The 26,857-nt window shown below is 39.5% G+C and overlaps 1 protein-coding gene across 5 annotated transcripts in view; it reads right to left on the reverse strand.

Annotated features, from left to right (window-relative positions):
• Positions 1 to 900: 900 nt before the first annotated feature.
• The window catches only part of LOC126424778 (uncharacterized), a 124,868-nt gene continuing 98,911 nt past the window's right edge, over positions 901 to 26,857 (reverse strand). For 4 of the 5 annotated variants that reach the window (XM_050087539.1, XM_050087538.1, XM_050087540.1 and 1 more), the window contains exons 14-18: positions 23,387 to 23,494; positions 13,121 to 13,209; positions 7,750 to 7,805; positions 2,909 to 2,969; positions 901 to 1,607 (exon numbers count right to left, since the gene is read on the reverse strand). In XM_050087539.1, coding sequence (XP_049943496.1) covers positions 1,595 to 1,607; positions 2,909 to 2,969; positions 7,750 to 7,805; positions 13,121 to 13,209; positions 23,387 to 23,494 — 327 coding nt within the window. In that variant the 3' untranslated portion in view covers positions 901 to 1,594. Of the gene's footprint in view, positions 1,608 to 2,908; positions 2,970 to 7,749; positions 7,806 to 13,120; positions 13,210 to 23,382; positions 23,495 to 26,857 lie in introns of all 5 variants that reach the window. The other variant, XM_050087542.1, reaches the window with a different exon arrangement.

A 26,857-nucleotide genomic window follows, 5' to 3' on the forward strand; every position in this document is an offset into this window, starting at 1 on the left:
ATTTCACCACACTGTCCTAACAGATACGGTCGTTGTTCGTCGCAGGTTGAGTTCTGTGGTTATTTCACACAGTGTTGCTTGTCTATTATCAATTACAACTCCACACAAACACCGCTGCTCTCAGTCTCTAAGTGAAGGCTGTCTGCCACTGCATTGTCCTCGGTGAGAGGCAATGCCTAACATTTGGTATTCTCGGCACACTTCTGGCACTGCAGATCTTGGAATACTGAATTACCCAACTTTCCCCAAAACTGAATGTTCCATGTGTCGAGCTGAAACTACCATTCCAAATATGAATTCACACTGTGTGGCCATTATCACAGACCCCTTTACACATGAACCACTTGAGTACAAATGACAGCTCCGCCAATGCACTGCCCATTTATACCTTGCATACGCGATACCACGCCATCTGTACATGTTCGTAATGTTGACCCATAACTAATGTCCTCCCACTGTGAACTTGGAACATTACATTCACACTCACTCTGTTTCTGTTCTCTAACAGGTACCCCCCCACCACCAAGAGAATACTCATCCTGTAAGTCTCTCCTAACCCGCATTTCTGGTGACTTTTCCAAAATCTACCCCTTTTCCTAGGCCTCTCCGGACCTTTTCCTTCACCCCTCTTCCTTACCCTTCAACCCTTTTGCCTAAAGAAGGCAGAACTGGCTCAAAAAACTTTTCTAATTATAACCTTTTTTATGTGCGTGTTCTGCCACTGCTTGGTGAGAAGATTTTTTATCTATCCAATTACATCATACTCTTGTTATAGATGATGTCACAACAGGAAAAGCAGAAACACTAAAATGTCTTGTGCCATCACTTAGCAGATAAATTTCACTACAGTTTGTTTCCTTCTTACACCCAATAAATAAATAAATATTCAGTACCAAATCATTTCTGACTGAAGCATTATTTTATTTAAGTTACATTAATACAATTTGGTGCAAATAAAAGCTTTCTTTACTCTACTTGTTTGTAACAGTAATTACAAAAGTGCTTCACAATTCTCAACTTTTTTAAGAGTATAAAGAAACAAAAGAGCTCAAAATATTCTCATAATTATATAAATATTTTCAGTTTCTGGTAATGAAGTAACAATGCACATTAATTTCATTTCTGATGCCACATAATATTTAATATTAATCGATGACATAAAAATAAAGAGAAGTAACCAACATAGGTGATACTATTACTGCCTGTTAAGCAGGAGTTTTCGGAAAGGTTTCTTTCTCCCTTACTTGAGGGTCATGATGACTCTGGGTTTGCATACCCTACACAAAAAGCTATATAATGTGTCTTTGCCATTTGTTATCTTATATGGCACTATGTAACTTTTCATTTATATTAAAGCACGTTCTAAGCTGCCCAAGCAAATCAACAATTTCATGAAAAGCAGTACATGTTTTGCACCATACTAAACATTTTTAATAATCTGAATTTCATTGGTGCACACGCATTCTCCACCAGATCAAAAATTATAATAAGTACATTAAGCATTTGCTCATATATTTAATACTGTACAGTTCCAGTTATATGTATCAGACAATAATATAGTTTCTTACTAAAACTGTGTTCTTTCTTTGTTGTTTTAATCAGCATTCCTGGAAACAGACAAAAACCTCATTAATGCCAGTCAAAACCATCTCAAAAAAGGAAACAAAAATGAAACATGAAGCAACATTGAGATATTGCATCAGACTAATGAAGGATGCCACCAACATTCCCAGTTTAAATCAATAAACATCACTGAAAGTACTACAAAACAGTTGAGGGGGGTAGGACGTCAAACGGGCAGACTTGGAGCAGGAGAGTCACCGCAGGACATTTTGATTTCTAATGTCTATACTTTTAAAAATAAATTCATAAAACTTTGTCAGCATGACCAGGAAGGATTGAGGACTCACTCATAGCAGTAGAAGTTCAAAAACATAGAAAAATACCTTTTTTTAGAAGTGAAATTTCATCATTTTTTTCACTTACTACTGTCTGCATTTGTTGCTATAGGTACACTTTTCTTCCTAAGTAAGAGAGATTCTTCGATGAATTTTGCACAGCATACGAACAGTACTTACAGGTGAATGAAACTCTAGAATTTTCCAAATCTATTAAAAAACTGTGGTAAAAACAGATAATTAACTATAAAATTTCAGTTTTTTCTAAACATGAAATTTAAAATTTAACAGTTCATTCAGTCTTTCATAAATTAAAGCCAGTAGTAAGTGAAAAAATGATGAAATTTCACATGTAAAAAAATGTATTTTGTTACGTTTTTGAGCTGTCACTGCTATGAGTATGAATCCTGAATCCTTCCTTGTCATGCTGTCAAAGTTTTCTGAATTTATTTGTAAAAGTATAGACAGTGGAAATTAAAATGTCCTGTGGTGCCTCTCCTGCTCCACGTCGGCCCGTTTGACGTTCTACCCCCCTTAACACCATTAACTGCTCTCACATAGTACCACTAGTATCACAAGGAATAGACTTGGTACATTATGTGATTTGTTGGTAAAAGCATCCAGAGGCAGCTGCATACAATTTGCATTTGTACTCAAAAATGAATCAATTTAGCAACAGTAGTTTTCTCAGTGTCTGCTCATTTCACCTAAAACTACATTTTGGTCATCAAACTTTATGACAGTATTACCTGTTTGGCAAATCACACACTTGCCAATCCTATGATAACACCAAAGGAAAGTCCCACATGACAAACTCTGTGACACATACTGATTTTTTTTAGAAATTACCGAAATGGAAATCTAATGAAGTTTCCACAGTTAGAAATAGCAAGTGGTTGCCACACAGTTGTTTACGCCAATTACAATTTGATGTTTTGAGAGCGTATTATGTACATATCTAAAGACTTTTTGAGATGCATAAACATTAGATAAGTAAGACAGCTACTCACCATCCTGCAAAAAAAAGAGCATAGTTTGTCCTGATTGCACATCTTCTCCTGGGGCGGGAACCTACAAAGGAGAAAAGTTCTATGTAAAAGAAGTGTCCCATTTTTCAAGTGTAAGTTCTTCAAAACATTTGATAGAAGTTATTTTATAAAGCTCAACAGTAGCAACTGATTTGTTTAATGATAGTAAGGAATTACTGGCTAAGCTACAGTAAAAAACATTTAATGATAAATATCACCAACAACATGTACACCAAGTTTGTTAAACAGGACTAGAATAGTGATTCCCCACATCAGTAGTGCTATATGAATCTGCTGGGTGAAATTTAAAATGGAACATGACTTTGAACTAAGCCAAACTGAAGAGTTCAAGAGTGAGTGTGGTCTCATTACTGTGACTGGACTGTGTAAATTCAGTGCAAAATAGGAATATCTATAGTATTTATCACACTCTTCCACCAAAGTGATAATGGGATATGATTTTGAAGCTTATAGGGTCTGATGCGTGTCGTGGGAAGAAGTGCCCGTTACGGAATAAGCCAACAGTAGCTGCACAGTTTCATTGGATCACCCCCTGAAAATGCTGATGTAGGTTCTATCCTCAAAATAACTAGCCAAAAACTCCTTTGTAAATTCACAACTGGAAGTTTACCAGTCTTTAATCACATCTTTAAGATCCTACCAGGTCCCTCACGTTTACAGACAGGTAGGTAGTATCGACTTATGCGGAGCATAGTAGTTTTTATTTCTTCAAAAAAGAAAGATTTCATGCAGTACATGTTTAGAGATCATTTGTTGCTTCACACGCAATTAAATACAAAAAGTCACAGAACTGTTACTGCACTCACAAATATTATTCCAACGAATCAAAATACACATTTTGAGATATATTCCTAATACCTAAAAAAGTCCTCTCAGCTTCAATTGAATGAACAAAGACAAAATACACATGGCCCCTTGGCTGGGCTTTAAAAAACCAGACTAGATAACCTTGAAGCTGTAGCAAAGACTAAGAACAGATGAAACAGACTAAGAATAGACTGGCACTGAACAGAATGAGTGTGAGTGATAGCACAGACCACAGCAAGAGTAAAAATGGAGCAAGCATCAGCCTTATAAAGACTTGATTCACTTATAATAGTTACAAATTCTATAAATAATTACAAATTCTATAGGTCAGAAAGTTCATTTTTTATTCACTATTGGTTTTGTTGTTATATTTTGATTGTACATAATGTATCACCAACAGCATTTATTAAAATATGGAATACTAATTTATGCTTACGCAGTAGGGAATTCCAGGTTTATAACCATCTTGGTCATTAAAATTCAGTTACTGAAAATTTAGTAATTTTTAATTAAACTCCATTGCTCATTCTGGTAACTGGAAACAGATAGGAAGCCATAGGCCGACTCATTGATGAGTCACCCAAACCCACAGAAAGAGAGCAATGGATGGCAACGAGGATGACGACAACTACGAACGGACACAGCAATGACAACAAGAAGAAGAAGAAGAAGAAGAACAACAACAACAACAACAACAACAACAACACTGAACAGATAAGACAGTACACAAGTCTTTAGAATAAAACAGATGGAGAGCCACGACGTAGTGAGATTCAGGAACCAACAAAGATGCGTACGGTACAGAACACAAGAGCGTAATAACAACACGACTGACTTCTGAGCCCATGCGCTGCAGGCTTTATAGGGCCCCTGTGAGTGCTGACAGGCAGTCATGGCAGTGATAGCACTGTGGCAGCGACAGCAGTGCTCGCCGATTATATGGGCGCCGCCTAGCAGCTGTCATCTACACCTGTGCCTTCTGGCGAGCCATCCAAATTGTCGTACCGGAATATCAGACTCACTAATATGGGTTTCAACAGATTCAGAAACATCAGGTCATGAAAAGCATATCAACAGATCCCTGAAATTTACAGTATTTTGGCTGAAACTGGCACTGAAAGGTTCGACCAGGTGAAATTTTTAATTAAAAATATCTTTTTAACTAATTATTTGTGGGTTAATGTAAATACGAGGTTCATTCAAATTAAACCTGGTCAGTGCATCTACCTTTTCCTTGCACATAAGGTAGCACCACGTAACTGCGGGTATGGTGGCACCATCTATTAGTAGAGAGACTGATGTGTGTGCACCATTTGATGTTTCAAAGCACCAGTGTGGTTTCACACTGAAGAGAAGGTGGTCACAAAAGTTATCATCCACTACCAAACATTCAGGCCAGTAAGCAGGAACAACGAGGAGTGATTCGATTTTTGGCGGCAGAAGGAGCTGGAGGCCATGAAATGTATTGATGGATGAAGGCTGTGTACAGTGAATACAGTCTGAATCGTTCAACTGTTGTGGGATGGCGCAAACAATTCCTTGAGGGGCGCGAGTCACTGGAAGACGATGCTCGTCCTGGACACACTCATCGTGTGATCACACCGGAAATGGTTGCGGAAGTGAATGCTTTAGTCTTAGACAACCGCAGAAACACTGTGGACAAGATCCATCAGTTACTGGGTGTTAGTGTGGGCGCCGCCCACATCATAATACATCAACACTTGAACTTTCGAAAGATCTGTGTGAAGTGGGTTTCCCACCAACTGACCGCTGAACAGTGCAATATGCTAATGGCGCTGTCTTTGAATCATCTGTAACATTACCATGAGGAGAATACAGCTTTCTGTGGCATATTGTCACAGGCGACAAAACATGGTGTCACCATTTTGAACTGGAAAGCAAGCGTCAGAGCAAGCAGTGGAAACATGCGACTTCGCCACCTACATAGAAATCAAAGGCCATGCACACCAGTTCTGGTAAGCTCATGATGTCCTCTTTTTCTGACCACAAGGGGCCACTGCTTGTCGGCGGAGAACCACCATCAATGCCCAGCGTCATCAAGCCACTTCACAGAACCTTAGACAAGCCATAAAGTCGAAACACCAAGGCACGTTGTCCAATTGCATTATCCACCTGCATAATAACAACAGCCCACACATGGCCAATGTGGTGAAGACGACTTTGCAGCAGTTTCGGTGGGAAATGCTCAACATTCACCATAATGTCCCGACCTTTCACAGTGTGGCTTTCATGTGCTTGGACCTCTAAAACAAGCTATTCGCGGACATCGATTCGCAACGGACGACGCAGTGTGTGAGTGAGTCCAGGCCTGGATCTGACAGCAGCCTACTAGCTTCTTCAAGGACGGAATCGGCCGGCTGGTGTCGCAATGGGATACATAGGCCAACAGTTTTGGCAACTATTTTTGAATATGTGTACTGTGTAGTATAACTACATTTTTGAATTAATAAAATCATTACCGCTACTTTACACTAGTGACTGAGTTTCATTTGAACGCCCCTTATACTTTTCAGTACAGAGGAAAAATAGCTCTTTAATTTGGAAGTGGTCTTTCCTTCTGAATTTACATATTAGTTCAGATTTTCCCCTATGGCTACATGTATTAAATTTTATAATTGCAATAACTTTTGATTGCCATAATTTCTGATGAAACTAATTAGCTCACTGCAGCCAGGACAACAGACTTAATGATCTGAGTGACAATGTTTTCTGAGCGGAATTTGTTTCTACCAATTTGGTAATTTTCATACTATGTGCTTGATGTAGGAACTTTAACATTGGAATTTTGAAGAGAAAGTGCTTTGTCACAACGCACATAAGGTGATAAAATTCAAAATACTACTGATACACACTGAAAAATATGTGGTGGTGTCCACAAGTCACTCTACAATTTCAATACTCTATAACAAAGGTAAATGAGGATGTCTTTCTTACTTTTTACTACAAACTCGGTGGTTAACAAATTTTTAAACAGCATTTCATCTGTGTGTTTCAGTTACATATTTGCTGGATGAGATACTGATAAACTCCATATAAAACATCTACTCTTCAACAGAAGGCACAGTTTGTATCACTGTTTACTGACACAAAATGTGACATGCAGACTTACTGCGGAGGAGATCCGGTGTCACGTGCACAAATTTGTGTACGGCACAAGAAACTTATGGACAGTGGCAGTGTTTGATAAGAGGACAGCCGAGGGAAACGATCGTCGTGTGGGACTGCCTCTGACTGTGCTCCCAGGCCTGCCACACAGTTGCAGCTACCACACTCCACAGTGCACCAAGTTGTACATGCCCTTCAACCACTGTCAATGGGGTTATGTTAAAGCTATAGTGTTTCAATCAAACATATGGGACATTCACCTCCTGCACAGTGTTACTGATTGCTTCTGCCACCACAGAAAGGGTCGCTACAGAGAACATGATGAGACAACTAGTTCCGTAGAGAGGTGTATTAAACAGGAAAAACTTCATTACGTTTCATTTTGTGATAAATTTTGCATATCTATTTTTTCCTCTACCTATGTAACAATATTTTTTTTAAATTGGTAAACAGACTTCACACAGCTCTGGTATAATAACTACCCCTAGCTTTCAGCACTTAGTTCTTTCCCCAGGAAGAAAAGAAAAATAGGCAGTGAAAGGTTAGAACAGATGGGCAGATCGTCAGAGCTGAGGTTCACACACGCTCACCTTTTGCGAGGACAAATGGAGGGGAGGGGAGGAAGAATGGGGTTTTGCACGCTACGGACGATGACGTCGTTAAAGATGGAGCACGAGATCGTGTCGAGCAAGGAAACTGGCCTTACCGCAGTGCCACTCTGCTTTATAAATTACTGCCAAGCATTATGTAACAAAACACTTTGGGATTACAACACATTTTAGTCAATGTTTAACCTGTTACTAATGTAATGAGCAAGTCTCGAAGAGCAATGATGTTGAAATCACAGATTTAAAAAGTTATATACGTACCCTGTTCAGTTTCAGAATGCGGTGACTGTTCTCTTTCCACATCAGACTGAGGTGACCTGTGCAGAAAATTTAACACAATCAGGTTGTGACCCAACACATAATCAAAAGGAGTCAAATAACTTCGACCGGTTGTCACTACCAACCTGAGCTAGCAGACATCACCACACTTAACAAATGTAACATATCAAAAATGCGAGAACTTCAAATTCAATTATGCATAACACTTCAGTGCAATCACTCTAACGCTTTCACAAGCATAGAAACACTAGGGCAGTGTCGGCTACTAGTTAAAGGCGACTATGAAATAACCATGAGTGACAAAGTATTTGTTTCAAATTCAAATACATTCTGATGATGGAAATACGATTACGAACACGAAAGTAAATACATTTCTCGAATGGATAATAACGTTTCTAATGCAACGAGGATCACATATACCAGAAGCAATGAAGTAAAGGCTTTACGAGACAAATACATCAGCACAAAAAATAAGAAAACTGCTGTAGTATCTAACATACAGTGACTGCTGGGTAACGACTGACAGCAGTACTCCCCCTACAATACAGCAAGAGAAGTAATATCAGCGAGATAACGTGCTTTGGAAGACGAGAGGAAATCTACAGTGAATTCCTCGAATGGCAAATGGGCAACATCAATTTTATCATATTTCAGTTCAGTATCAAGTACAGATTCTAATCATATTTATTTCAATATTACTTCAAATTCTGAATAAAGACCTCTTGTTGCTAACTAACCGAAGTACTGAGATCAAACAATGGGAAATCCAGGATGGAATGTCAGAATATTAGGGAAGGAAAATTGCTACTCACCATATAGCGGAGATGTTGAGTTGCGATAGGCACAACAAAAAGATTCACACAATTATAGTTTTCAGCCATTAAGGACTTTGTCAACAATAGACACATATATACACAAGTGTGGTTTCAGTTGCCTGAGACTGCAGATGTGTGTGCAAGTTGGGTTTGCATAAGTGTGAGTGTGTGTGTGTGTGTGTGTGTGTGTGTGTGTGTGTGTGTGTGTGCGCGCGCGCGTGTGTCTATTGTTAACAAAGGCCTTAATGGCCGAAAGCTATAATTAAGTGAATCTTTTTGTTGTGCCTATCGCAACGAAGTACTGAGATCCAATATTTGTATGAAAACATACATTAATTTTTTTTTCTTTTATAACACACATGACATTACAAGATAACCATTATAGAGTGGCAACTTTTAAGACAGTGAACTGCATGTCTTTCAACAAAAATTTTACAGTCCATCAAAAATCATTACTAAGAGCTGCAAATATATAGCAACAGCTCCTGTCACTGGACAACAAATAGTACGCTTGACATTCTTTTACTTTTTGCGGAGTACACAGGGTCAGTTACATGTGACAACTTTAAACCGCTTTTTTAAAAAAGGAACATGTATAATCAAAATAGTATATTTCATGAAATTTTGAGAGAACTGCCAGATACGTGTCACCTGCCCCCAGAATATTTCAGCTCAGGCTTCTGGTGACCTTTACACGTGTAGTAGCCAAACACACTAAGATTGTCACTCCATACCCTGCCAATGCACACATCCGTACTCTCCCGCAGCTGCATAGACATTACTGGAGAGTGTGTGAGACTGTCTTCTCTAGTGAAAGCTCACTTTAGACATCAGATTGACAGTGTTCATTCAGTAAAATCAAAAAGTAAATTCTCCTTCACTGCATGCAGTTTTGATTCTGTGTGATGTTGTTGTTGTTGTTGTGGTCTTCAGTCCTGAGACTGGTTTGATGCAGCTCTCCATGCTACTCTATCCTGTGCAAGCTTCTTCATCTCCCAGTACTTACTGCAACCTACATCCTTCTGAATCTGCTTAGTGTATTCATCTCTTGGTCTCCCTCTACGATTTTTACCCTCCACGCTGCCCTCCAATGCTAAATTTGTGATCCCTTGATGCCTCAAAACATGTCCTACCAACCGATCCCTTCTTCTAGTCAAGTTGTGCCACAAGCTTCTCTTCTCCCCAATCCTATTCAATACCTCCTCATTAGTTACGTGATCTACCCACCTTATCTTCAGCATTCTTCTGTAGCACCACATTTCGAAAGCTTCTATTCTCTTCTTGTCCAAACTAGTTATCGTCCATGTTTCACTTCCATACATGGCTACACTCCATACAAATACTTTCAGAAACGACTTACTGACACTTAAATCTATACTCGATGTTAACAAATTTCTCTTCTTCAGAAACGATTTCCTTGCCATTGCCAGTCTTCATTTTATATTCTCTCTACTTCGACCATCATCAGTTATTTTACTCCCTAAATAGCAAAACTCCTTAACTACTTTAAGTGTCTGATTTCCTAATCTAATTCCCTCAGCATCACCTGACTTAATTCGACTACATTCCATTATCCTCGTTTTGCTTTTGTTGATGTTCATCTTATATCCTCCTTTCAAGACACTGTCCATTCCGTTCAACTGCTCTTCCAAGTCCTTTGCGGGCTCTGACAGAATTACAATGTCATCGGCGAACCTCAAAGTTTTTACTTCTTCTCCATGAATTTTAATACCTACTCCGAATTTTTCTTTTGTTTCCTTTACTGCTTGCTCAATATACAGATTGAACAACATTGGGGAGAGGCTACAACCCTGTCTCACTCCTTTCCCAACCACTGCTTCCCTTTCATGCCCCTCGACTCTTATAACTGCCATCTGGTTTCTGTACAAATTGTAAATAGCCTTTCGCTCCCTGTATTTTACCCCTGCGACCTTCAGAATTTGAAAGAGAGTATTCCTGTCAACATTGTCAAAAGCTTTCTCTAAGTCTACAAATGCTAGTAATGTAGGTTTGCCTTTTCTTAATCTTTCTTCTAAGATAAGTCGTAAGGTTAGTATTGCCTCACGTGTTCCAACATTTCTGTGTGATATCTGACTGGAAACCGCTCACCTGATTAATCAGCTTATCACGTAATTATTAGACCAACTATGAGAAATTTTCAGAAAATAAGTGTACTAATTTTTATATATTTCTACAAAAGTGTACAAGAAAAAAATTAAAAGGAACTGTTGCTACACTTGTTAACATAAGAGCCATCCCATTCGACGCATACAGTGTGAGACGTGGCACGAGCTTCTTTATGCTTTTTCGAAGAACTCTCCTGCGAGTTCCTTTCTACACCTGCTCGTCAGTTGAGAATTTAATTTCACTTGTGTGGTTTCAGGGAGCTGAAAATATGATAATCTGAAAGTGCCAAGCCGACAGAATACAGAAGGAGAGAAGGGAGAGGGGGTTCAAAACATCCCAAACCGAATGTGTCCAAGAGTGCTTCAGCGGCTAACACTGCGTGGGGGCAGGCGCTGTCGTGCAACAAGCACACTCCTCTCATCAGGGTTTCACGATATCATTTAGCATTGACGGTCTCCTCCGGAGGCAGAAATTAGATCAAAATGATGCCTTTTTGGTCCAAAAACACTTGTGCTATTATTTTTTTGCCTAAAATTGTGGTTTTGAATTTTTTAGCAGATGGGGAACTGGTCTGGCATCACTGTGACGACTGTATTTTTGTATCACGTGTGTAATGACCGAACCACATTTCATCTCCAGCCACAACAGAGGTCAGAAAATTCACATCCTCCATCTCAAGTCACTCGAGAAACTTGTAGGGGCTATTGGCAATTTTTCTTGTGCTGATCTGTCAGCTGTTTTGGAACACCACAAGCGCACAGTTTCTGGTATCTCAGTCTTTCTGTGAATGTCTCATAAGATTTGTGGAAACTTGTGGAAACATAACAGAAATTTCGGCCACTGTCAATCAATGGTCTTGACTAACAATTTAGTTGATTTTCTGCACCAATTCATCAATCAAAACGGTAGGTCATCCTCAGTTCATCATGAACATTTATTCTGCATTCACTAAAATCCCCACACCACTTAAACACACTTGTTCTGTTCATAACACCTTCACCATAAACCAATTCAATTCGTGAAAAAAATTCGAGAGGCATTATCCCTTCTGTGGGTAGCAAGCAGACCACAGTACATGGCTCACACTTGCCGGGGCTTCTTACCGATCTTTCCCACAACTGAACACTACACCATGAGGTTATGTGCTACCATGTTCCTGCGATGCTTGCTCTGGTCAGGGGATCCCCTCTACCACTAGAGTTGCCAACCAAATTTTTCCGTATACATCAAACTTACAGGACTCCATCGACAACGAACCAGTGGAAATATTGAGCTTAGTGAGGCATATTTCGCTCTCACAAAAATGGTAGGGTCAAGGTCAATTTACAATGGATGTCAGCAGAATGGGTCGGCAGCATCAAATGGTGATGTCTTCACACTAGACCAAACATCAACAGAACAGCATATCACTCAGTCTGACGAGTGAAAGTGAGGTAATATGAGACTATTCTGACTTTTGTGGGGCAGACAAAGTCTCAAGGAACTCCCAATACCAGTCAATTTTTTTGATGGCAAAAAAGCATTCATAATGGGTATTCTTGACAGCCTATATGTTAAATTCCACACACTATAAGAATCTGAAAGAACAGGAAAGCTATCATACAAAATGTCAACATTTTGTTGCTCAAGAAAATACATACATAGAAACACATTAAAAAACACAAGGTAGCAAATATTGTCTTTTCACTTTATCCATCCTGTTTTCTTTCTGCCTGCAAAACAACAAAAAATGCACTCTCTTCTGCAATGGAGCTAGATGTTTCACTGTTTAAGTAATTTTCATTAAAACACTTATCAATGCATATTGGCAGCTTTATTTTTAGGTACTGCAAAAACTAAATTTTTTGCTTTCCATACTGAGAGACTTTCATGAGAGAATGCATGAAGGAACACGGAGTCCTCAGGCTATTTCATAATATGTCTTCAAATAAACCAATCAATAATAGCAGGATTGAGAAGTCACAAAAGCTTAAATCCCAGTACTATAACACGAGAGATCACAACAATAATAGGTTAACTTCTGATGCTAGCAGAATACGTCACTGGCCAAATTTTCTTCCCAAGAAACAGTGACAATTACATTACATTCTGCAAACTGACTGTGTGAAGATCTATCTGAAATGCACTGAGGAGTGTTCTGATCTATTCTATGACACCAGTGAATCAAATATTAAAGCTAGCTAATATTTTTGTCACTATATGTCTCACACAGTAGTATGGCCCACAGTAAGTCAATTGGTGATGCTTTGTGAAAAGGAAGTTAACTGAAAACGGTCAACAATAAATAGACAATTGTTAAGAGTGTGTCTGATTTCAACATTTACATGGGTACCCTACAGCAAAATCACACTCTGTTCCTTAAGCAACAGTGAGCACTAAGTCTAACGTTAAGCATCATCAAGGGCACTCACCCATTACACTTTTCAGGGCTGTCCACAGAGGCAGACGCCTTCCTTTTGCGGCTGCTGGATGGTGTAGAAACTGGATCTGATGGCTCTTCCTGCAAAGGTGAAGCACATGCTTTTCTTATTAACACTTTCAGTTCCAGCCCTATTCTGTCTATCCGGCTTCAGAAACCAGACAATTTTCTCAATATTTAGATACCTGCTATGGTCGCATTTGTTAATGTATTTTGATAAATAGCCCACCATCTAAATTCTACTTCCTTCTACTTTTAAATTATGGTGAGATGTTTATGGCGTATTTAATAGCGTTTGAAGGTAATCACATAATTAACTGCCATGTTTTTGTAAATTTAAAAAAGTCATATATTCAAATAAAATACAGCAAAAATTTTATAAAGTGAAAATATTTTATTTATATCCACTCTTTATTCCTCAACTCAATTCTCACACAGAATCATAATGTTTCTTTGTGTGGTAAATTTTGAAATACAGTTCCACCTACAATGCAACACCACACTGCTCACATTGGTACCACATTTCTTTGCAGGAAGTTTTTCCAGTTCCTTTCTTGCTCCTGGAGCTGCATACATGGCACACACGTGCAGTGTACTGCTTGGATGTTGATGGGATGTGCTGCAGAAAATGCCTTTATGATAATCTGCCCACAGTTTCACTTTGTACACTTGTACCAACGACTTGTTGCACTTCCTCCTGAGTGAACTCAGCTGTAAGTGTTATAAAAAAGTCAGTGATTTTCATTTTCTTCTGGTGCACCAAATTGTACAACAAGAATGAATTTGACACTCCCATAAGCAGCAGGTGAAAATACAGTTTCCTCCACCATTTTACTGTCCTGTGTCGAAATACATTGTACTGTAAGCGTTGGTCTGCTAGGTCGACCCCAGCCTTCTTGCAATTAAAGTGGCTTCGGTACAAATGAAACATTCCTTTTTGTGTGTGTACCAAATGATGTCATTCCTACTTGATAATGAATACACATCCCTCTTGTCCTTCCATTTCATTTCCAACACATTACCTCTACGTCTGTAGGTCATTTCTCCCTTCTGTAGTTTAGTTGCTACTAAATCTTGGGGCATCGATCTCCCCGACTTGCTCAAAGTGCCTACAGCACCAGTTCCTGCTTGAGCCAACTGCTGAAACAGATCTGGACTCGAATAAAATCTATCAAAGTACACAGTGTGAGCTTTATGCAACAGGTTGCCTTCAGACAGGAGCCTCAAGACAACTGCTGATGATGCGTTGTCAAGTGCCTGCTTTCCAGCATACACTTGAAAACTGAGGACATAACCACTGCTTGTCTATGCAACAGCGTACATCTTCAAGCCGTATGGATGAAATGCTTAAATACAACATTCCCTCAGCCTGTTGTGATAAGGAAGGATTTTGAAGAGTGGGTGAAATCCTCCTCCTCCTCCTGGCTTTTTTTGCTTACCGTTATCAGTGAGATGTAAGCAAGAAAGTATCTGATTATACCGTGAACAACTCATTACATGTGGACAGAAATTGCAACTTACAACGGGATTAGAGCACCAGTGATCTGCCATTCTTGGCGTTCTGGAAACGCACATATGGTAAATTATGCCCAAGAAACATCTCATTTCAGTCAACGTAACTGGCTTCCACGAAATCAATAATGAATGAGGTTTCAGTTCATTTTTACTGTGTTTCTTTATAATTGTTTGTGCTGCATATAGATTTTCTTGTGCTTACAAGTATCCAACATCTTTGTCCGTTAGAAAAACTTGTAGAATTGACGTCTGCAAGTATTTTTCTTGGCATTGTGTTGATAGGTGAAGATGTAAAAAATCAGCTGCACTCCAGACATCAGCTTCAGCAACAGAAACATCATGCAGTGTGTACTGAAATTCCTCATTGCTTCCAGCCCCTTCTGACGAGCTACTTTCGTTCAGATCGTCAACTGAAAACAATAATATAGCCTGTGACAGTGTGGTTGGAGCAAAGCCTAACAAAATGCATAACACAATGTAAGTTTCTTGTGTAAATAGTAACACCACCACATAATGTATAAGTAATAATTCATGCACCTTAAAAATGCCATTCTCTTCCTCATCCTCTTCTGCACTCTCTGTATCATCTAAAACCTCTTCCATCATGAGTAAGCCACTTATTTACCGATTGGATAGTACTCTCCGTGTCATTTCAAACAAAGTTCACAACCTACAATTCGTCCACGTGCCGGCGCTGGTGCGAATAAAGCGCTTTGCGCAAACGTTGGCGTGAAGATACATTATCCTCAAATATCCCTGAGAGAAAGATACTTCTCGCACCATCTGCGAACACAAGCCCGAGCTAAGATCCTAGGAAGCCCATACCACTGTTCAAAACCATCAGAACTGTGTCAAAGCAATGATACTCGACGAAAACACTGTAGCCCGTAAATTCTACGGGCATGGCGATTTTCTGAAGTCCAGTGGCCCATAAATTTTAGGGGCTTGGCATGGAGTGTGTTAAGCAGAAAATGACTTCTTTCTTTATAGCAACAAGCAATGAAAATCAGATAAATCAGACATATTATGTTACTTTGGGAAGGAAATTCAAAAAATCGAAAGAGGAATGCCAGTAAGACCACAACATTCTGAAAAAGAAATATCACCGGTCATTTTCAAGATAGTTCTGACTGGAAATGTGTGTGTCCACGAGCGAAGTTAAGAATTTCATCAGTGGCTAGTAAACAGAAACAGATGACTAAAATAGTTGACAGCAGACTGACTGACTGGTTGGTTGAGAGCGAGACTAATTCTCTATGAACAAGTAGGAGTGAGACTAAGGGAACAGGACTTGAATAGCATTCAACACGAGTTGCTGTGCAACAAATATGCTCATAAAAAGCAGTGGTACTGATTGCGCTTTTGAACTTTCATCCTCCCCTGACCAGAATGTTTGCTTACACTTATAGAGATATATAAAAAAAAAAAAAATAGCGAAAGAGAAGGGAGAGGAGTAGCAACCCCATAAAAAATTGAAATCATCTAGCTCTGGATGGTAGCAACCATAAACGGCCTCTTCCTAGGACTGGCCTCTCCCTAGGACAACACGTGAAGTCCAGCAAATAGTATGTCAGGTGAAAGAGGAATTTGACTTCCCAACAGCAGAGGCAGTGACAGAGAGACCAAAATGTGTCACTGTGTCTGTACTCCACGTTAGGGGAAGTGACCAAAGGTGTCTTGTGCCTCCACATCAGAAGCAGTCTGAATTCAACTTCTGGGAGTAAAAACCTCAGTCTTCAAACTACATGGACACTAGCCATCCAACAAATATTCCTTTTAGATCACAGAACAGACTGCACAATCCAAATGAGATTATCCCAAGGGGAACAAACACTCTCAACCGAGGTTGATGTGAGCAAGCATCCAGAATCTGGGGGACTTGCCAGAAATGGCATAAAGGACGAATAGGAGCTCTCAAGAACCAAGATTAAGATTAAGTGGATTTTCAAAATTGAGACCATAAACAGGTAGCAGATGGTATGAAAGCAGCAACGAGATACAGCAATGCAAGAGACAAAATACGGCACAGTCAGATGGCTTTGTAGTTCTGAAAAGCAAACTAGGAACTGAAGTGAAAAAGAAAAGATACATCCCTAGGTGCTTTTGTGTGGGGTTCATAGTAGATCAGATGTGGCATAACTGAAGTGAAGAGTAGGTCGCAACAGATGATCTCAAAGCTGACCATCTGGGCAAGGAACTAAACTCACACAACAGAAAACGGACACACAAAGAAAAATGACAAGAACAGGAAGGACCTAACAGAAGTACACAGTTTCTAGAAGGAGGTGGATGACACTCTGAAAATCATACTACATAGACAAGGGAAGATTCTCTTGGGTGGCTATAATGCACACATTGAAAGGAAGAACCAATATAAGGGAATAGTTAATGAATAACCATCACTATAGGAAGGCAAGGAAAAGCTGTGAAAGGGCAACTGAACTGTGACTTATTGGAATACGTTTCTAGGACAAACCACAAAAGAAAAAGACATGCACAATCACGGGGGCATTGCAGACTGACTAAGTAGCAGTCAGTCGGACATACACTAATTAGATCATTTACATGTTTATGATCTCTGCTTTCTAGTATGTGGAGGGCTCTATTTACTGTATTGTTAATTGACTTGTTTTTCCAAAATCCATATTGATTCAGGTCCCATTGGCTCCCTATGTGACTATAGTCAGTCGGTGTCCTTGACTTAAGCAAAAGAGTGTGTGTGTGTGTGTGTGTGTGTGTGTGTGTGTGTGTGTGTGTGTGTGTGTGTGCGCGCGCTCTTGAGGATTAGTGTTTGCTATTTTCCACACTGTGAATATTGTCCCCAGTCACAGGGCTTTGTTTAGGATGAGAAAGTGGGTAATGAGTAGTGCAACCTGCTGTAGGACTTCTGTGTGCATGCTATTTGGCCCAGGGGCTTTTTTCCTCTTTAGTCTCATTACTGCTCCCGTGCAAAAGGACAAATGATCGTTTCTGTTCTGTAGTCAAGTTCTAGTTCTGTCTGTAGGTTGGTTTGTGTCTGTATTCTGTGTTTAGATCATCATCAAGTAGGAGTTTTTGCAGTAAGTGTTCTTCAGTGCTCCTCTACCCAAGTGTTCATGTGGCATTATCTTGTTGCAGTGTTGGTATGATGAGTGGCGTTTTCACTTTTTCTGTTAAAATTTTGTAAGGTAGTCCCCTTATGTTTCCTGTACTTGTGTCTGCGTAAGTCATTTCTTTGCCTGAAAAATGGCAGTTCTATGTATGTTATTCACCTTTCTGTACATTTTGCCTGTCTCTGGCATAAAACAGGCAGAGAGAAATTAAGATCAAGGCAAAAATGAGGAAGGAACTGAAACATATTATGAACAGGAAGGCATGAAGCTGAACATATGGAAGCACACTGAACTAAGGGGAAAGAAGGAAAGATAATGAAACACTGGAAGTGGAACAATGACTGTCAGGTAGCAGTAAAGAACCTCAAAAAATTCTGCAAAGATCAGGGCAACAAGAAAGATTCCGAAAAATAGGAGATGTTAATGGGAACAAGAAAGGAAGTGACATAAACAATAAGATGGACCAGAAGTCTGAAGATGAAGGAAAAAATGGACACGGTTGAGTAAAACTTTAAAAATGACACTAAAGACTTATTTCGAAAATTAAAAACGGATCTGAATGGATACAGGGGCAGAGTACAGTTTATAAGAGATAGGAAAGAGGAACTGGCCATTAGTGAGTACTGTCATGACGTGCTGAACCATGAACTGCCTGAAGATTAGCTGGAATTGGTGGACAGACAAAGAAAAGAGACATTAATGCCTTCCAACCAGGGATTAGGTCATTCAGGTCACAATCTAAAGAACCTTAAGGTAATTGGAGAATATGTCGTAGTAGCTGAGACAATAAAGTGGGTAGACAAAACAGTGGTACATAATGTGACTGAGGTAATCTGCCAGACTGGAAGACAAAGAAGTTAACAGACATATGGAAGCAAGGGATTGCAGTGGCAATATTTACAGAGGAGGACAAGGGAGATGCAAACAACTATAAAGAATATTACTACCAGAGGCTGGATACAAGGTGCTGTTGAAACTCCTGAAGAGAGCAGAAGAACAGATAGGAAGTAAAGTTGGAGACAATCGAGCAGGATTTAAGACGGGACAAGGATGCACAGAACAAGAGCTTCACATTGAAACAACTGAGAGAACACAGGGCTTTTTTTTTTATAGAGAGAGAGAGAGAGAGAGAGAGAGAGAGAGAGAGAGAGAGAGAGCACGCAGTAACCTTTGTGGACTTCACAAAGGTTTACTGCTCCTTTGAGTGATACTTTCGGAATGATCTTGATTAACAGGGGACTAGATGGCACTACACGAGAGTTGCTAATGAAAATCCTAATGAACACAAAGGCAATGGTAAGATTCAGAGGAACACTATCAGAAGCAACAAAGCAATGGGGAAACTGGGGTGGAGAGCAATAAACAATTAAAACCAAAAATGCACATGGTGCACACAAAGAACAACAGGGCCCAAGTGGACTGCCTAGCCTTTGCAGATGACAGAGTAAGTGTAAGCGAGACAGAATGATGTAGAGTTCGTCAGCCTAATCAAGTTAGCATCAGAAGGGACTGGGTATCACCTAAAAGAGGACTGTATATCAGTGGGGATTTGAAAACAAGGCACTGTGCAAAAAGGTGGACAGGTTTAAATACATGGGAGAAACCAGAGTAATGAGGGAGAAATAGAGGACAAAAAGGTTGAGCTCAGCCTTCTCTGAAGCCAGAGATATATATATATACAATAACAAGAATATATCTACACACTCAAAGACCAAACACTACACGACAATGGCTGACTAGGAAACAAATCAAACCTATATTTTAAGGAAAACAAAGTACAGTTGTGAGATAAGTCTGAGACATCAATCCCACATGAAAATTTGGACCATAATTCAGATGTATGTAGTTATGAGCTTCTGAATGTACACCTTTAAAATTTCTCACACACCAGCTGTTTCTTGAATGCTCTGCCCCACTGCAACTGTCTAATGCTCGAGCATAAAGTACTGTACAGTGGAGTGGGCTGTTAAGGTAGGGAAAGAGCAGGGGAAAATTGACACATCTGCCACATGTGTCTCAAAATCTTGTTCGAGAACACATTTTATCCTAAAAAAAAAGTTAAGTAATGTTAGCACAGTACATAGTACCGTATTTACTCGAATCTAAGCTGCACTCGAATCTAAGCCGAACCTGAAAAATGAGACTCGAAATAAATGAAAAAAAAAAAATTCCCGAATCTAAGCCGCACTTGAAATCTGAGACTCGAAATTCAAGGGGAGAAAAACGTTTTAGGCCGCACCTCCAAATCGAAACAAAGTTGGTCCATTGTAATATGAGACACAATTTAGGTCCAATGAATGACGATGCAGCTACAGTAGTTTGGTTCGAGTCATAAGCTTAGCAGTTAAGCTTTACCAGGTAGCCATTGCTATGCGTCAGGCGCTCCGTCCGTATTTATACGGGTACTCTTCCTTTTTCACGTGCTTCGTCTGGTTTGAATCGATTGCTTATTTTGCTTTGATCTGATAAGTGCCGTTTTCTTTGTTATAGGTGTTTACATCACTCTAAGCTGAAAATGCATTACTGTACTGTGTCATGCATTGTTTGTCGCATTCTGACAGTCCGTGTTAAGGCCTGTCACCGCCCGCGGCATTGCTTGCTTTTGTGCGCTGCGCACTACCGCCGCTTACAATTAAAAAAGAGGAATCGTCTCATTAGCGAAACAATGACAAGAGACTGCTATTTGTTGTTACTTACACTGCTGCTTTCTTTGATAATGATCAACAAGAACCAAATAATAGACTGCGCGTATGATAGAACATAGTTCTGAACGAGAGTTAGGCGAAAATTTTTCTCCGTTTGAAAATCTTTGCTGCTGCTTCTTTAGTACATCAAATTCTGCACAGAAATTAGAGTCATCTTAGATTTAAAAATCTAGTCAGTTGCCGTGCTTTATTTCTGACTGTATCACTATTAGGCATAAGAATAATACGAATATAAACATGAAACGATACGTATATTCTCCCGCGTTTGCTGTTGTCTCACTCTAGTTTCGTAGTTTATTAGGCAGACAGGATTTAAATGAGATAGCAGCAAACACGAAAGAATACATGGCAAAATGTTTATATTCGTATTACTCTTATGGTGAAGAGAATACTGCACGTGATTCACATTTCATCAGGTTCCTATTAGCAACCATCTCTCGTCACAGGTAGGAAAAAATTCAGAACGTAGAGTTGGCCATATTGACAAACATCCCAAACAGTCTTGCCAGTCGGATTTTCGTATTACATTGAAATTCTGCTACATTCGAAGATGAACAATACGGAATTTGTATTTACTTTGTTGAATAATATACGAAAATGCAGTGGTCGAAACTCGGGGTGGAGAAAAAAGCTCGTCTTCCACCCCCCCCCCCCCCCCTTTTTTCTTTTTTTTACTGACGCAGAGGTTTTGGCGCCAGTATTTATCTTTGTGCCTACAAAGCATGCCTGTGCAGCGCTACATATATTCGACGGCAGAAGTTAGTTGTGGCGGCACCTACCAACATTTTTCAGAGCTTCCGCTTGCTTTTCACTCGATTCTAAGCTGCAGGTGGTTTTTTGGATTACAAAAACCGGAAAAAAAGTGCGGCTTAGATTCGAGTAAATACGGTATGTCAACCTCATGACCATATACGTTCAACATTATTTAACAATATTCTCGTATTGATATTCTGCAGCTTAAAAGCAAAATGAGTAAACTTTATGTCGTAAAGTCAGCCACAAACAACAGTAGGCCCAAAATGAACAGAAGTTTATTCTTCCTCCACATACAAGTGAACAACAGTTGAGAACATAGACACAAACATAGAAACAATCCAGGTACTGATACAAACAGTTGCTGACAATAACTATGACCACAACACAAGAGCGAGTGCCTGTTGCACAGAGGGCTCCAGCAGACGTCTCGGCAGATGTTGCGCTATGTGCACGAGTCGTATGGCCCACAACAAGCAGTCTCTCGTGGCTGGGTTGCACAGATGCTGATGGTGAAATATTCAACATTTACGGTGCCAGCAGGTGCCGCGGCGCATATCTGAGTATTATCTACAGGGTGGATATTACAAAATGGGTTGGCAATATCTATCACCTTGCAAATCACGAGTAGCCATATTTACTCGTAAATGTTTGTAGCACGTCGGTCCACATATGTCAACACACGCCTGTCACATGGACTGCACGATTCCTGGGACTAAGCTATAGCTCGTGCTCAGTGCCCAAATCTGACATCTGCATACAAGTCTAGAAGTAGTATAAACATTCTACACTTGTTGGACCGTACTCTGTGGGTATGCTTGTCAGGTCGATGCACACCTTGTACTGATTACTGTTGGAACACCGGTTCGACCGTTACGCTGTATTTTTTTACATCGGAATAATGCCTTCGGCACCGACCAATACTCTGCTCTCAGTACCAGTGGCAATGTGCCTTCACTACTGATAGCACTTTTGAGCCGACATACTTATGCTGCAAAGAAACCAAACTTGTGACCCTCCAATTATCAGAAACTTGTTGACCTATAGATGCTTCTTAAAACCAGCTACTGTTTCTATTTTGAAAAAAAAAAAAAAAAAAAAAAAAAAAAAAAAAAAAAAAAAAAAAAAAAAAAAAAGTGCTCTACTCAAGGTGCAATGCACACAATACAGTGACATACTGTGATCCAGCAGGGAAGGAGCACAGATGCAGCACATACAGGATGTGGCCAGAGCACACTGCAGCAGTGTTGGCACAATACGTTAGGCGTCTCGCTGCGGATAGTGTCAAATAAGTTGTTTCAGACAGATAGTGAACGGCAATTACACAAAAAAGTGAACTATTTTCACAAGAAATAGCTAACATAAGTTTTTTCTAACTTTTTTTTCAGGGCCATATGCCCTTTGCTGTATGACTATATCTCCTAGTCTGACTGCAGGATCCCAGGCCCCACCAATGTATTAACTCCTGTCACGGTCATTGAAACTGTCTTACTGCTGTCTTTATGGATTCTTTTATGATACGGTCTGAAGTCTGTATCGAAACCACCACTGTACAGTTGTCTGTGCCACGTAGCCCTGAGAGATAATGCTCTGTAAATGCAAGACTTTCTTTCACACAGTAGTTTAAGATGTCACAAGTGCTTACAGGAATAGTATTCAATAATATAAACAACATCATACTTGTATCACACTGCACTGGGATGTGACCCCACATAAGTGTAGGCTGAGGTTGCCCTTCACACTGCACAGTAGTTACAGTGCAGGAGAAAACTGCTTTAATCCAGAGTCCCTTTAGAATCTGGCAATTTTTTTCTGATAATGCACCACAACACAGAAGAGATGCAGCAGTCACTGTGTCTTTGTGTCCGCTCTTCTTTTCCTCTGGCTGTACCGTCAGACGGGGGCTAATACTTGCGGAACTCGGGACAGAGTGGCAGCAGACATGCCACAGGCTACTGTCAGATGGGGAGGGCAGAATGGAAATAAAAGGCCCATCTTCACCCACCAGCAGTCATTTTATTGGTGCACCTGATGACAGCACTTACCAAAACTGTGTGCTCATATGATACGAAAGATCCGGTCACATGTCTATGAATTTTTCTCTTACCATCAATGGTGTGAGAAAATGAAATCCTGGATTTTTACTTGCAAGGAGAGCTGACTATTTCAGGCTCCAGTAAGTACTATACTTGCCTTATTCTGCGGGGCCAGGGGCCTCGGAGAGAGTGCTCCACTGCCTTCAGAAGAGAGAGTGTCAGAAGAGGTACGTGAACAGGCTCCCGACAATTCTGGTGGCGATACCTGAAAGAACCCGCTAATTAGCACACAATTCTGCCCACAGCTTTTACACTACATTGTGTGGTCTTAACAGTACAGTCATGCAGACAGTGATTAATCAATAAAATAAAACAAGCACAATGATTACAGTATCAGAAATGTTTGTCCATGACAGAGACACTATGTCGATGACCACAGCCAGTCACACAAAATTATTAATGCGATCGCACTTATTGCTTATGTGGGCAGGGCACTACACATCTGGGACTCATCCATCATCCTTATTTGCTTCAAGTCTAACACAAAACTATATACTGTAAAATAAAATCTACAACCGAGGTCATTAGTGCCCATGTCATAATCTTAGAACACTAACCAGAAGAATAATTTCACAGTGACTACACATTAAGCCCAATCGATGGAGGGAAAGAGCTAAATATAAGGACTTCCTCTCGGAGGGAGGTCCTCGAAAAATGCCTTAGAGACAGCGGAGATTAAATGTTCGACGCCATATAGCTATGACGGTTAAGAAGTTAAATGCATTGACAACTGTGAGTCATTCGCTACAATGGCTGATAACTCAGACAGCAAACATATACTACAAGGCAACAGGTTAAAAAAAGGACATTCGGTCAGGAAATGGCAAACCATCAAAGGTTGATAACAATGAGCATAAAGTGGTGGTGGATCACCATTTAACAAGTGCCAATGGCTAAAAAGACAGTGTCCGAACCTTTCCTAATTTTATCTACTAGCAGTCAGTCTGCTGATATTCATTCGTTCTCTCTCTCTCTCTCTCTCTCTCTCTCTCTCTCTCTCTCTCTCTCTCTCAATCACCAGCTGTGTAGATTCAACAAAGCACATAAATCTGCTATAGTTACACACATCCAAAACGCAAGCCACACAGTTCCAATAAATGGGTTCTACAGCAATTCCACATTATTCAAAAAGGAATACCATATCTCATTTTAAGGTGAGATTTTTTTTTCCAAATAAGTCATTTAAAAATACAGGGTCTTCTTACATTCGTACATTACACTGCTGCTGCAGAGGTCATTTTTATGTTGTATAACAGATTAATATAGGGGCCATCTCATATTTATAAATAAAGCTTGGCACTGAGGTCACATGCAGATTTATTTTTAGGGAGGTACAAGGGACACTCGCACTCAAACTGGATCAAGATTTCCCAATATGTCACAGCTCAGACCATTACGTAACATTTAATCATGCAGCACGAGTAAAAGTGAAACTATAAACTAGCCACAAACAGAGGTTTTAACTCAGCTTAAAAATTGACAATTTCATAAAACACGGGAGGAAATATCATTCAGTCCCACCGTTATACAAACTCTTAATCTATTTCAGCAAATTTCCAATAAGACTTTTCATACATCATTAATGTGTATCAATACATAAACATTTAGGCTGATTTTAAAGTATGGCTGAAGTCAAAAAGGAAAATGCTCTCCTCAGAAAATATTACTTGTCTCTTAATACAGTACAATATTTTATTTGATTACCAGGAACTGTAATAATTTACCAAGAAGGTAGCAAATGAGCATCTCAATCACTGTTCACATTTTTGAATATCAAGTAAAAATGAAACCAACTTTTAATGAGTTTGAAAACAAGACTGAATCATTTAGATGAAACAAGAATGAGTTAATCAAGTTACAATGATAATTGTTTCTTCTTCTAACTGGTTTGTGTATCACTCTCCATGTTTTATACCTCCTGATGTAGCCTTGTCAAGTACTAATTTTATTAGTTTTGTTTATTAATAGAAACTTATGTAGGCATGCTGTTCCTATTTTGTGTTGATGTTTTTCCTGTTTACTCCATTTTTATTTATGTACTGTTCACTATTTTACTTTTTCATTGCATTATCACCACACTGTCAAAGATGTTACTTACTGTATGTTTCTGCTTCAGTCTACACGTAATACTTCTCTTCCAATGTTGTTAGCAAACACTAACTTCTTCGGTGACAATACTCAGTAAATGTCTGAAGAGGGCCAAAAAACCGGTTAACACAACCAAAGTAATATTGCAGAACAAAAGCAAACTGGTGCTTTTCATTCATTATAATGTTTTTCCACCAAGAACCGATGGAAGATTCTGTTAACATAGTTACTCAAGTATTGAATCAAAGAAATGAGGGCACATTTTATTTCGCTGTCACTTTTTCCCGATTTTGGTGTTTTTTCTGACAGCTTATTTTTCTTTATCCCTTCTTCACTCTGAGATGAAAAGATTGGCCTCTAAGTGGGAGGTGTGGCAAGATACGTCAAAACCAGTCAGACACTGACAAAGGAGTGGGAAAGGCGACAGAGGTGGCAGCAGCACTCTATAAGAGAACAATAGAAGGATGCGACGCAGGCAGAGCGACCCTGACAGTTACCGTATTTACTCGAACCTAAGCCGCACTTTTTTTTCCGGTTTTTGTAATCCAAAAAACCGCCTGCGGCTTAGAATCGAGTGCAAAGTAATTGGATGTTCTGAAAAATGTTGGTAGGTGCCGCCACAACTAACTTCTGCCGTCGAATATATGTAGTGCTGAACAGGAATGCTGGCACCAAAATCTCTGCGTCAATAAATAAATTTTAAAAAAATGTGGAAGACGAGCTTTTTTCACTGCCCCGAGTTTCGACCACTGTATTTTCATACATTATCCAACGAAGTAAATACAAATTCTGTATTGTTCATCTTCAAATGTAGCAGCATTTCATTGTACTACGAAAATCCGACTGGCAAGACTGTTTGGTATGTATGTCAATATGGCCAACTCTACGTTCTGAATTTTTTACTACCTGTGAGAAGAGATGGTTGCTAATAGGAACTTTTATGAATTGTGAAATCACATCCAGTATTCTCTTCACCATAAGAATAATACGAATATAAACATTTTGCCATGTATTCTTTCGTGTTTGCTGCTATCTCATTTAAATCCTATCTGCCTAATAAACTACAAAATTAGAGTGAGACAACAGTAAACGCGGAAGAATATACGTATCATGTCATGTTTATATTCGTATTACTCTTACGCCTAATAGTGATACAGTCAGAAATAAAGCACGGCAATTGACTAGTTTTTTAAATCTAAGATGACTAATTTCTGTGCAGAATGTGACGTACTAAAGAGGCGTCTGCAAAGATTTTCAAACGGAGAAAAATTTTCACTAAACTCTCGTTCAGAACATCTACTATCATACGCAGTCTACTATTTGGTTCTTGTTGATATTATCAAAGAAAGCAACAGTGTAAGTAACAACAAATAGCAGCCTCTTGCCATTGTTTCACTAATGAGACGATTCCTCTCTCTCTCTCTCTCTCTCTCTCTCTCTCTTTCTTTTTTTAATTTAATTGTAAGCGGCGGTAGTGTGC

This window comes from Schistocerca serialis, chromosome 10 (assembly GCF_023864345.2).
Source record: "Schistocerca serialis cubense isolate TAMUIC-IGC-003099 chromosome 10, iqSchSeri2.2, whole genome shotgun sequence".
NCBI classification, from domain to species: Eukaryota; Metazoa; Arthropoda; class Insecta; order Orthoptera; family Acrididae; genus Schistocerca; species Schistocerca serialis.